Source organism: Brassica napus, chromosome A9, assembly GCF_020379485.1.
Source record: "Brassica napus cultivar Da-Ae chromosome A9, Da-Ae, whole genome shotgun sequence".
Lineage (NCBI taxonomy): Eukaryota > Viridiplantae > Streptophyta > Magnoliopsida > Brassicales > Brassicaceae > Brassica > Brassica napus.
The window spans coordinates 11,223,203-11,236,707 of NC_063442.1; the positions used below are offsets into that span (position 1 = coordinate 11,223,203).

General features: G+C 29.4%; 1 protein-coding gene across 1 annotated transcript; it reads right to left on the minus strand.

Moving 5' to 3' along the window:
- Positions 1-9,844: 9,844 nt before the first annotated feature.
- Positions 9,845-11,914, minus strand: LOC106362872 (basic leucine zipper 4). The gene has a single exon (XM_048739895.1). The coding sequence runs from the start codon at positions 10,439-10,441 to the stop codon at positions 9,992-9,994; it is 450 nt and encodes a 149-aa protein (XP_048595852.1). The 5' UTR covers positions 10,442-11,914; the 3' UTR covers positions 9,845-9,991.
- Between the last annotated feature and the right edge of the window lie 1,591 nt (positions 11,915-13,505).

Sequence of the window (13,505 nt, forward strand, 5' to 3'; positions counted from 1 at the left end):
CGGGTAAAATGCCCACCCTTAAATATGGTATTTGACTAGACAATTTTTGGGTATCGTCCGCGAAGGTTCGACTTACTGCCATATAGCTTTTAAATTTTAATTATTTTCTATTTTATCCCAGAAAGATAACAAATCAAGAGAAACTTATTACACAAGTGTCAAACTAATAATGGTAAACTAGTGACCTTTAACAGTTGTAAACACTAAAAAAAAGTTTTTTATCTTTCTCTCTCGAACAGAAGAAGACTTCCGGTGGAAGAACAGCTAGCTCCGGCCGTCGCCTCGACATCGCCGGAGGCATTCCCCTCCTTCCTATAATATTGTTTTCTCTTTGCTCTCTTCTTCCCTGTTTCCCCTCGGTCGATATGCATGCTACTCTGTGTCCGGTCGAGGCCTCAACCGGAGCTCCTTCATGGCCGACGGTGATTATGCCTGGCTTCCTATGGAATGATGGCGAGACTCATGGCGGGACGGTGGAGATGGGAGTCGGCTTTTAGGGTTGAAGTCTTTGCCAGATCTGGTTTTCCATATTTTTGAAGACGGAGTGGTCAACCGGAAGAAAGGTCTTTGGTGGCGATGCACAGCAGAGCCCTATTTCCCAGCGCCGGTGATGGTCTTGTGGTCGTCTTGGTGGTAAGGCTCCGCACCTCCCAGTGGCGGACCCAGCATTTATGTTTACATGTGTCATAATATATAATTTTTTGAAAAATGATAACAAAAATGACAAATGGAGATTCGAACCCAGATTAAGGTGTGTCATTACCTTCACAAACACCGTTTGCGCTGCTGATTCTATATTGTTCTAAGTCAAAACACAATATATTTGACATTTAACCTGTGTCATCTGACCCACCTTTTCCTTCACTGGGTCCGCCTCTGGCACCTCCTGAAGCTGCGATTTGGTTGTGCCGAACACGTTGCAGTCGTTAAAGCCCGCTTTTCATTCCGGGTCGTGGTGCTCGGGTTTAGTTCAAAATGAGAACGGTTTAGTGTCATTGTCCTCTAGTTTAATCTCTGTTGTCGTATCATGTGGTCAAAATTAGGGTTTAAAGGGTGGTTTATCTCGGGTCTTGGGATAAACTCGTTCTCGTAGTGGTGAAAAATGCAGCAATGTATTCTAGGTTGCGCAGGTTGCGCTAGTTCCGAGTGAGAAATCACCTAGTGAGTGTTCTATGTATTAAGTCTTTCAACTTTTCTGGAAATCTTCTAACTTTTCTATGTTAACAAAAAAACCGTGAAGACTTACCGGTAAGTCTTCTCAGATAAATGGGTTAATTTTTCAATTGACCGAATTGTTTCAAAATTTGACTTTCTCTAAAATATTTCCTAGGAAGTCTTCTCTACATAAGATTTCCAAGGAAATTGTCTCAACTGTCAGTGGAAGTCTTAATCATTGTCGCTGAAAGTCATTTTATGTTATGTTTGCAATTGACAAATAAAACTTAAATATTTAATCTTAACCAGAAGTCTTCTGACGGAAGACTTCCTGGAAATCATCCAGATTTTTATTCCAAGATTCTGGTCAAACCTTTGGTTACAAAAGAAGAGCCATAATACTTCCAGAAAGTTTCAGCCAGAAGATTTCTGAAAATCTTCTGCCTCTTATGGCGTAACCAAAGGTTTGACCAGAATCTTGGAGTAAAATTTGGATGATTTCCAGGAAGTCTTCTAGTTAAAATTAAATATTTAAGTTTTAATTGTCAATTGCAAAAGTAACCTAAGATGATTTTCAGCGATAATGAGAAGACTTATACCGACAACTGAGTCAACTTCTCTGGAAATCTTTTGCAGAGAAGACTTTCGGGTAAGTCTTGAAGAGAAAGTTAAATTTCTGACACAATTCGGTCAATAGCAAAACTAACTTGATTATCCGAAAAGACTTTCCGGTATATCTTCTCTGGTATTTTCAAGATTTTTTTGAAAATAAAAGTAAACCACTATTTACAAAGTAAGACTTTGAGAGAAGTCTGATGTAGAGTAGACTTCTTTGGAAGTCTTCCTTCCGAGAAGACTTCCCAGAAGTCTTCCGAAGACTCCAGAAGTCTTCCGAAGACTTTCCAGAAGAGTTATGTTATGTTTGATTTTTTGTGAATTTAAGTATGATTTTTTTAGAAGTCTTCTCCTTTAGTTTTAGTGAATTTGACTAAATATTTGTGTTATTTGTGTTTTGCTATTGAAGTTGATTTTAACTTTAATAATGTCAAGTACTTTTGACAAGATAATATTGTACACATAAACATATTTACCAACTTTTCTTTAACATCTCTTCAAATTTACAAAATAATTTACAACTAAGAGATAGTACACATACAAATCTCAAAATAAACCATAAATAAAACTATTATACTTGGAGTTAGAGATCATTCCTCCGCAAAGATAAGTTTGGACTGCACTTGACATACACATTATAAACTTTGATAGTCCCCATGTTCAAGTTTCAGGTTTTTGAATACATCGTGGACGACTTCGAGGAAGTCTTCATCCAAGCTTCCTCAACCTTGAAACTTTCATCAGTTTCAACACACGATTCAGAACATGATTTAGGAAAAAGGCAAGAGTTTTAAGTAACAAGAGATTACCAAATGGAAAAAAACAATAGACATGGAGACTTACCAAAATGTTCAGATCAATTATGAAAAAGAGACATGCGAGAAGAGTTTGTTAAAAGACTTCCAAGAAATTTTGTAGTGCATTATATGTTAAAAGATTTTTGAGGGAAGTCTTCCAAAGTTTGACTCAAATCTAAAAAAATTGCATATCCAAAAGCATTCAAATGACTTCAAAACAAAGAAAAATTTCAAAAATAAAGTGTGAGTTTTAAGCAACAAATAGAGATTTCAAAAGGTAAGAGCTTTAAGCAGCAAAAGGTTACCAACTGAAGAAAAATCAGACATGAAGATTTACCAAAACGCTCAAATCGGTTATAAAAAAAGAGACATGGGAGAACACTTGTAAGTCTTTTGGTGCATTATATGTAGGAAGACTTCCCTTTATATGTTAGTCTTTCAAATCTTACTTTCTTTTAAGTCTTCCAAATCTGACTTATATCTGAAAAATCTGCATATTCAAAAGCATTCAAATGGCTTCAAAAAGAAAAAAAAAATTCAAAAATAAGGTAAGAGCATTAAAAAAACAAAAAAATAGTTTTCAAAAGGTAAGAGTTTTAAGCAACAAGATGTTACCAAATGAAGAAATATGATTTATAGATTTACCTTTAAAAGAGTGGAGGATGAGATAATGAAAAACATGTAAAAACAAAATAAAATGATGAGAAAGACATGAAATAAAATTGAGAAATTAATATAAAGTTTAGTGTTTTCAAGCTCAAAGAGATTAGAGAGAAGTTAGAGAGTTTTAGAGTGAGAAACATAACATTTTTGTTGTAACCATTTGAGAGGAAGAGAAATAATATGTAAAATTTTTTTATATAGGGAGACAAAAATTCCAATAAGGTTAAATATTTTTGATTCATAAGACTTTCATGAAACTCTTTCTATAAAGTATTCTAATGCATTAATTATTGAAAGACTTAAGTTACCTAAACCATAAACTCAAAATAACTAACTAAGTAGTAACAAACACTTCATAAAGTTTAAAATCATTTTTTTTGTCAAACTTAAAATCAACTTTAAAAGTCTTTAATATACACAAAACTAAATACATATAATCAAAAATTTAATTCCAAAAAAGTAAGTTAAGCTTCCAAAATTTAACCCTAAAACTACAAACAATACTATAACATATGTTACCAAACCCTAAACTATAAAATACTATGACATACTACATTCACTCATCTATGTTGAAAACAATTCAATTTTACTAGATCTTAATTTATAGCATTTAAAAATGTTTATAATTATATGATTTCAATTTTCCCCATCAAAATAGTTTTTATAAAATTTATTATTTATTTTTAAGATCTACTATATGAGAAGACTTTCCTGGGTTATATTTATAAAAATACATTCTGATTTTTTGTTTTATCAAAAGGCACTGGTTGTAATTTTAAAAGATTTTTGAGTTGCTTTTGTATTTGATTGAAGTTTGGGTATACTTTTACATTTGAATCAAGTTTTGAGTTTTTTTTTGGCAAATTCCGCTATTTATATTAATGATAATAAAATAATATAAATATATAGTAATTTAAATATATGAATATTAAAAATATTTTTTTGTATAAATTTATATTTTATATGCTTTGACTTAGATTTAAAAAGGGTGAGTTAAGTACGACCAATTTGATTGGTCAGTCCGGTTTTCAGAAACACTATTATATTATATATTTTTTTGTTTTAACAAAATGAAAGACAATTCTTCATATATTAATTAAATGTCTGAGCTTCCAAAACTTTCATGAATTTATATTAATAATATTTTTGGTACTCTTCAAATAATAAAATGTTTTGATTATAGGATTAAGGACTCTAAAAACTATAAATCAAATAATAACATATACTACTGACCAAAAATTAAACTAATAAATTTTTAGTTTCTCACAGCCTGTGAGCCCAACAAGATTTTTGTTGTAGACAAGCTATTTTCTACGGCCTTTTTGTTTTCTAGAAATCTGTAACTCTTTTGTTTTCCTTTTTAAAACACAATCAAGTAGATGATTTTAGATGACTTTCCGCAATATTTCGGGACAATATTAATTTGATAAATAATTTTAGATGACTTTCCGCAATATCTGTAAATATTATTTTCTGTAAATAATTTTGGTATATATTTAAAATTTATCATAACTTTGATAAATTAATTTGTTGATAAAGTCGATAGAGCTCGTGATTGGTTGATAATGTAAGATTAACATTTTTATTACATTATATTAACTATTTTAACATATGCATTTCATAATTGTAGAAAAAAATTACAATATATGATCTAGTATCTATGTCAAATTAAGAAAATAGTAAGTTTGAAAAGATTCTATTATATCAAAGATTGGATCATATAAAATATTTAGAACCCTATCATAATCGTTATTTCTACTTACTTTATAAAGTTCAAATAATGGTTTAAATTTAAATTGGTGATTTATTAATTAAAATTATAATAACATGACAAATATTTAAAATTACCTAAAACTATGGAAAACATGATAAGCAAGCAAATTCATTTCTCGAATAATAGCATAGATTATATTTTTCTTATTCATGTATAAAAAAGCCTATGTACATATTAATATATTATGTTATGTTAAAAAAGATTAATATACTATAGAAACTTAAGTACATATATACACTCACGAACATGAAGTAGTTACAAAATATACTTAATGACATGTTTTATGAACATACATATATATATATGGTATGTGAATATATTAAGGGTGAATTGGTTTAAAACCCTAAAAATATGAAAATACCTATGATGTGACTAGTTTGTGTCTATGGAGAAAGATATAACATTGTGGGATTTAGGGTATTTGGTTAATTAGGGTAAAAGTCTAGTGTATAGGGTGCAATTTCCCATATATTAATATGGTACTAGGTGTTTTGCTCCTACTTGTGGGCTTAATAATTTTACAAAAATTTGTAAACAGAAATATTATCATTTCAAAACCATTAGAATAAATGATTTTCACGTTTTTGAAATATTTAATAATTAACTAAATATTAATAAATTATATTCGATAAAAAAATTTATTAAATTTTTTTATTATGTAAAATAAACGTGAAAACATTAATATATATATATATATATAAACTATATACACGGAGTTATATTTATTTTTAAAATATTCAAAAGTTTATGATGTAAAATATATTTCGGATAACATAATATAGAATCTTTTTAGATAATGATGATTATCAAATTTATGAAATTTGTTTTTAATTTATGGGTTATTATATATAACAAATCTAATCTTTTATTAAGGATAATAAAACTTTAAACGTTCTAACTTTTAATGTGAGAACGAAAAATCACTTCACAAATAATATTATTGGTATTTTTAAATTCTTTGCTAATATTGTTTTAGAAATTATCACAGTGAGTGATTTTGATTGTCCTAAAAAATTTATCTTAAAATATATATGATTTATTCTATCTTATGTGAATATATATATATATATTAAAAAGGAGTCGGTTTAATATTACTAACCAAATATTATATAAACATATATATAATATTTTAATATTAATAAAATAAATATAATATAAATTAACTATGGTATTTCTGTTAGAATTTTTAATTATTCTGAAGATAATTATAAGTTATTAGCTTAGTCACTATTATTATTTATTAAAATTAATAATTAAGCATAAAATATTAATAAGCCTAAAATTATGGAGAACATGACAAATCGGCAAATTTATTTCTCAAATAATATAATAGATAGATAACTCATAGTTTTATAGATACAACATATCTTATATTAGCATACTTAGATCTTATTTAATATATAGTTAATATTATCACTTACCTATTTATGTTTTCATTTAACTATAAATTCTAGTTTTTTATTTAACTTGAATAATAATTATTTACTAGTCATGTTTTAACTTAGTTTAACTATAATCAGAATACAACTCTGCTACAACTATATATGTTGCATCAAAAATACAATCCAACCAATCATTCAAATAAATGTACAGCATAAAATGTAAACTGCGACATTATGGATATTCCAACTTCTCTACCTCCCATACCCCCACAAGATACTCACCAATATATTATGTGAAATAGAGATACTTTAGGTGACTTGAGTGTTTCAAATGATACATTCTCAGATTACGAATCAACAAGCAATGAACCGTACGTCAAATCCCAACCATCCATGAAAATATCTTAAGAGAAAGAAAGAGAATTGGTATAGCTTCTTCTTTCAGTCAGATAAATTTATCTTTATATATGACCGACATCTTAAGCATCTTCAGTATATATATATACTTGTAGGGTTAATAAAAGATAAAGATGTATGCAGAACTTATGCGAAGATATGTCGGCCGTATAAAAGCGACAAAACTTATTTGAGTTCAGTTTATTAAGAGCTTTATATGATATCCACCGAGAAGATCCCATCACATGACACATCTCTTTTTCCTTCTTCATACACAGTGATACACCACCTTATTTTTGTTCTTTAATGGTGGTAGTTGCAGTACAATGTATTGTGTATCTACTGATTCATACAAGATTTTTTTGATGATTTTTCCTTTGATATATTATACATATATGAATCAATACTTGTTTTGTTGCCTATGTACTATAATTTTGGTTTCGAGTTCTAAAGCTTATGAAAATAACATTAACATAAAATGTAGACGTTGAAAAATCTGCTTTCTTAACCCTACTGATATATAGGGGATAGTTTAAATTTGATGTGTTGGGTCATTTTGACACTGAAAATCAGGAGTACAAGCATGCATGTATCTCCTTTATATGATTATACTTAATTAGCCACACAAATAAAAGCCCCCACGTTTCATTGTGTGTGTTTTGGTCCAAGATCTTTATTCAAACCCCGACATATAGTATACACTACCAAAAAGTATTTGTGATTTTGGGAGGAACACTTTCTCTAAATGAAACCAATAATCATTGCCAAACTCAAATATTTTTTTCTAAATACATGTAAATATAGCACTTCATCGAGCTTAGGCCTGGGCATTCGGGGTCCCAATCGGGTTTCGGTTTTATCCAATCGGGTTTCGGTTTTTCGGGTTTATCAAAATCAGCCCCATTCGGATTATATGAAAGTTCGGTTCGGGACCGGTTCGGGTTCTATCGGGTTTGGGTCGGGGTTAGTAAATCTTCAAAGAACCGGTACAACCCAATATACTTTCGGGTTCAGGTCCCAATCGGTTTTTTGGTTCAAAAGTACCTGATTTTTACCTATTTTATAACTAAAACATGAGTAAAATCGGTTTTTCAATTTTAAAATACCTGATTTGTACCTATTTTGTAACCAAAACTTAAGTAAAATCGATTCAAAAATAAGGAACATCAACTATGATCATTCAAAATCAAACGAAAAATAAACATATTTACTGATAAAAAGAAAACCAAATAAATAAAAGCATAAAACGAAAATCAAGTTCTTATGAAATGAGAAACATTGTTTAACGAAAACAAAATCTAAATCTAAATACTTCAAGATTCAACGACCATCTTTAACCATCAACCTTCATGTAATAGAACCACCAACCTTCATGTAATAGATAAGTATTTTAGATGTTCAATATTTCTTAGTGTATTTTGGATACATATTAGGAATTGAGATCATGTTTGGTACAAGATCTTTTCGAGGTTTTGAATGTTTCGGGTTCAATCGGATATCCATTTAAATTCGGGTTCGGTTCGGATAATACCCATAACCCGAAATACCACAAAACAAGATCCATTCGGTATTTACGCCGGGTTCAGATCGGTTCGGATTCATTTTTATCGGATTGGATTCGGTTCGGGTTTTCGGGTTCGGTTTATATGCCCAGCCCTAATCGAGCTAGCCAGTTTGAAGTTTCGACCTCGAACTCCGAGTGTGAACTTAGGGAAAAATCCTTATAGATATATATGCATATGCATATATATATATACATATATACTTCATATATATATATATATGTATGAAGAAATAAGTAAGCATGTGTTGTTATCTTCTAAATTTTGATCATTGTGCTAATAGCATTAGACCATGATTAATTTCAGTCTCTTAATTGAATTTTTTAGTTTCGGATAAGAGATGGTTCTTAGCTTGTCTTAGATTTTAACTAAGAAAAGCTAAGAACCGTCTCTTAATTAATAAATATAAGAGTCGTTTCTTAGCCGAAAAGTGTAAAAAAAATGTCAAATCATGAGATAAGAACCTCGGTTAAGAGACCGGAATTAATCATGCCCTTGCACAATATTTCTCGTTAAGACGCTTGAGTTTAAATGCTCAAGGTTAAAACGGAATCAGATGGCTGCCAATAAACTACCAGTCTATACCACAGTCAAGAAGGAAATAAAATCACGAAAGCCTTCGGTCAAAAAAAAGGATCATGATAAAAACAAGTATGCAACGTGACTTGATGTGTCAATTTTGACCAAAGAGGAGGATGCTTGCTTGGCGAGTGGTGTGAGAGGACGTCGGTCAGTGCACATTATCATTAATTAACAAAATCGTTAAGCAAGACTGTTTTTTCATAGTACGATGATATGTACCTATGTAGCCAAATAGCGGTCAATATTGATTTATAGATCATGGTCTAGAACGTGAGCAAGCACTCTTTGAAGTCAAGATGCAGGTTCCGGTAACAAGAGTCTGCTTTGGGCTGCTGAAGTTAAATGTTTGTCCTTCGAATTCGAATAATAGCTAAGCTTTAATCACAACTTAGGGTTGTGCTTAGACCTTCGTAGCTTTAGTGAGTCTTTTTTACCTTTTTTGTGGCTTTCTAAAGCTCCCCTCCTTTGATTAGCAAATTAGATACACTAGGTTTTGTTCCTTCAGATCTGATTGTATCTCTATGCTTCATTATTCACTTAATGCAAATTCACATACTTAACCCAAAAAAAAAGATACATTACGCCCATTTCTATATATGGACAGTACATCAAACTTTCTAACACATCTAATTATTCATCTTAATCGCAATATTGAACAAGAATATATGAAGATCAAAGTATTGCCTACTTATGATCAAAATAGACAAATAGAACAAAGCAATTATATATAGATGGTGTTCAAACGATTTTGGCGGCTATATAGTGGTGAAATTGAACATGTTTGTTGCTATTTCGAACTTGAGAATGTAATTCAGTTTGAAGTTTTAAACCGTTCTTGTTTCGGGTTAAAACGGTTTATATTTATATTGTACTAACGTAAAGGGAATCAAATTTCACAAGCACTATATCCATACTTGATAGAATGATAAAATAAGTTTCACATATAGATTACACATAAACATTCACATATACACATGTATCTTTTAGCCGAAGCGTAAAACTTCTTAGTAAAATCGTTAAACCTCTTTACAAATGCTCAATCTCAATTTTGATTTTGTTTTTAACTTAAATCATAAGCTTTGAAATGTAATTTAACCTCGTTGAGATTGGCGATTGCATGGCTACTAAAAAACGGTACAACTCTAGAAGCCTGATCTCAAGGCAAACCGATTCAGTTTTCAATCGGTTATTCTCCTTTGATATGGCATTACCACAGCTCAACACATTAGCCAGCTGGTTAACAAGCTCCTGATTCTTAGACTTCAGCCGGTTTACCTCTTCGGTTAAGTCCTCAAAACGTCTCTTCTTTCTTAACCTTGATCTCTTTGCTGATTCCCGGTTTGACATCGTTCGCTTTCTCTTCCTCTCATCAACCGGTGCTTCCAACTCGTTTGAACCGCTCGGGTTGTCCGACGTATCTGATTGAAGAAATGCCAAAATTTCTGTGATTTCATCTCCGGTTATGGTAGCATCATCAAAGCAGATATGAACCGGCTCTAAACTGGTTGAGGACATTTCTTTTAGTGGAAAAATATATATCCGGTATAGTACTAAACCGGTTATTGGTATGATCAATTTTGTAAGTATGAGAAGAATGAAAGCAAGAGAGGGAGGGGAAGTGTCACATGAACCATGTGTGGCTATATATAGAGAAAAATTAGTAAGTGCACATGGGACCCATTTAGGGTTAGTTTGTCCACTTAAGAAGCGCCAAGTATTTAAAAATTAAAATGTTATAATTAGAGTGAATCTAGAGATTATTTGCAATGCTTGTCCACTAGCACTCTGGATATAAGGTATTACTATTTTATTTGTTTTTAAGTTCTTTTAAACCTTTTGTTTCGATATTGCTTTTTATTACTTTTATCCTTTTTTGTTACACAACTCTCATCTTCTAATCTCTTAGCTGCTTGGCACTACTCTTTAAGTGTAGAGACAGGATATTAGTTTCACATTTTCATTGTAGGATTAGTGTATATTTCATTTGTATTTCGATTAATAACTTGCAGTTATCATCAGCAACGGATGTAAGGATGTCATAGTGTTATGGATCAATGCTATAAGAACAACATATTAAACTATATAAAAGATAAAAGACTAGATGTCTTCTTTTTCAGTAAAAAATAGGTTACGAAAATATATAAGCTATAATTAAACAATTATTAAGCTATGACATGTATGTTTTCTTCTCTTCGGTCGTCATAGTAGAATTTCTTTCATTTTTTTGTATGTTAAAGTTATATACCTAAAGAAACGAAGATTTGGAGTTTGTATTCAGCTTTCAAATTAGACTTACGGAGAGAAAATGGTGTGTGGGTCTTGACGAAGACGATGGCTTAGCTTAATGACGAAGAATCTAAGAAAAAGCATATTACGTCTAAGTTGTTATGTGTTTTGGATTTTCTTATCTTTTTGATAAGATAAAGTAAAGAATACAAGTGAAACTACAGCTGCATTCTCTTTATAATGTAAGTATCAGTTTAACTTTGAATAATAGATTAGTTATTACTAATCTTAAAAATATACGTTAATATGTATAACTTCATGTGTTTATGGTACATTTATATTTACATTATTATTTTATGAAAATATTATTACAATAAATCTGATAAATTGAGAAATAGAATAGAAAGTTGCAAAAAAAGAAAAAAGAATAGAAAGTTGCACACTGATGTCTGATTCAATATATTTTACAAAGTAATTATGATCAATACAATACTAAAAGGGGATATAAGCCATGGAGAGAGTTTCCACGTAGGATAGGAAAATCAACCAATCAGAGAGTCCGAAATTGCGACGTTCTCTCATTTATTTTTTCGTAAAAAATGAAAAAACAATGCGAAGAAAAGGATCAAATCCGGGTTAGTATGACATAAATACATGACAGTTACCACCAAGCCATTAAAACTTTCTTGGACACATATACAAGAATCACTAAGTATGTAATCACAAACTCTTATGTACAATTACAATAATATGAATTCGACTTTCAAAACTCCGATACTTTGTTTTGTAAAAAAAATAAGTAAGTGATTAAGCTAATATATTCTTTGAAAGTGTGAGAACATTGATAAATATGAAAAAACATAGATTTTTGTTTTCGTGACAAAGTTAAGAATTTTGTAAAAGTAAGTTTAACATATAAATTTTCGTGACAAATATGAAAAAGCATAGATTTTTGTATAATTTTGGCAAAACCACTCAAAACATAGTTCTCTAATTTCTTAATAAAATATTATTTAAAGGTGCAATAATTAAATATATCAATTCAATAATTTTTAATTTATAGACAAAACAATAACACAACAAATTTTGAAATATTTGTTTGACTTATCGATTTATTTTCATGAGAATCCAATTAAACAAGATAAAAAAAACAATTAGATTTACAAATATTTAGTTACCATTTTATTCAATTTTGATTAATTTCAGATTGTAATAATGTATCTTTTTGAAGTTACAAAAAAAATAATGTTCTTTCTTTATTACACTAGCATTATATATAGATTCTATATACATAAATAGATATAATATAACAACATAAGCTTGCTTTCTCCGATTCATATGAAATTTTTTAATTTATCTACCAAAGAAAATTAATTAAATCAATCAAATTGTCAGAATACAGTAAATTAATATATAATTTTATTTTAAATTAAATTATTTAAAAAGTGCATTTTCATTAAAAAATAATAAATATGTAAAACTGATTTGATGAGAATTTTTATGACATATATATATATATATATATATCAATTCTGTGAAAGAAATAGAAGTATAATATGGAAAAAATCTTAAGAGCCAAAAGTTTATTATTAATTAGCATCAGTTATTTCAAGATGTTTAAGAAAGAATGTACAAAAAAATAGGATGGACATAAATGATATGAACTATGAATAGTACTTTGTAAAGCTGACTTACATAACACATCTGCACATCCATTTTCAGTCCTTTTTGAAGCCTAAATTCAATTTGTTCAGAACAGTTATTCCACAAAGAAATCGTATAAGATATTGTTTTGATATTCATATATATTTCTTGACTGTTAAGAAGATTGATAACAGTAAAAATGTCTCTTTCGAATATGATGTCTATAACCGAGTCCGCAACATGAGACAAGGTTTTTTAACTAGTAAATAATTTCATTTTTCTTATATTATATAATAAATATATATTATTTACTGATAATAAAAATATAGTTATTCATCTATCACAAATAACTATGCAAATATGTGAATCAAGTACAACAATCAAACAACATAATAATTTTCATAAAAAAAATTTAAAAAATATATTTATGTTATGTAGTCTTATTTTATATTCTTTAAATAATGTAATATAATATTATACATTATTTAATAGAATTGAGAAATACATATATCAGTTAGACAAACTGAGCGATAATTAGACAAATTTGATTTTGTTTTTGCCAGCCAAAAGTTTATTATTAATTAGCATCGGTTATTTCAAGATGTTTAAGAAATGATGGACAAAAAAAATAGGATGAACATAAATGATATATAAACTATGAATAGTACTTTGTAAAACTGAATTAGATAACACATATGTACATCCATTT

Coding starts and splice junctions, on each gene's coding strand:
- LOC106362872 (XM_048739895.1), bottom strand. CDS start 10,441: ATGTCCTCAACCAGTTTAGAGCCGGTTCATATCTGCTTTGATGATGCT.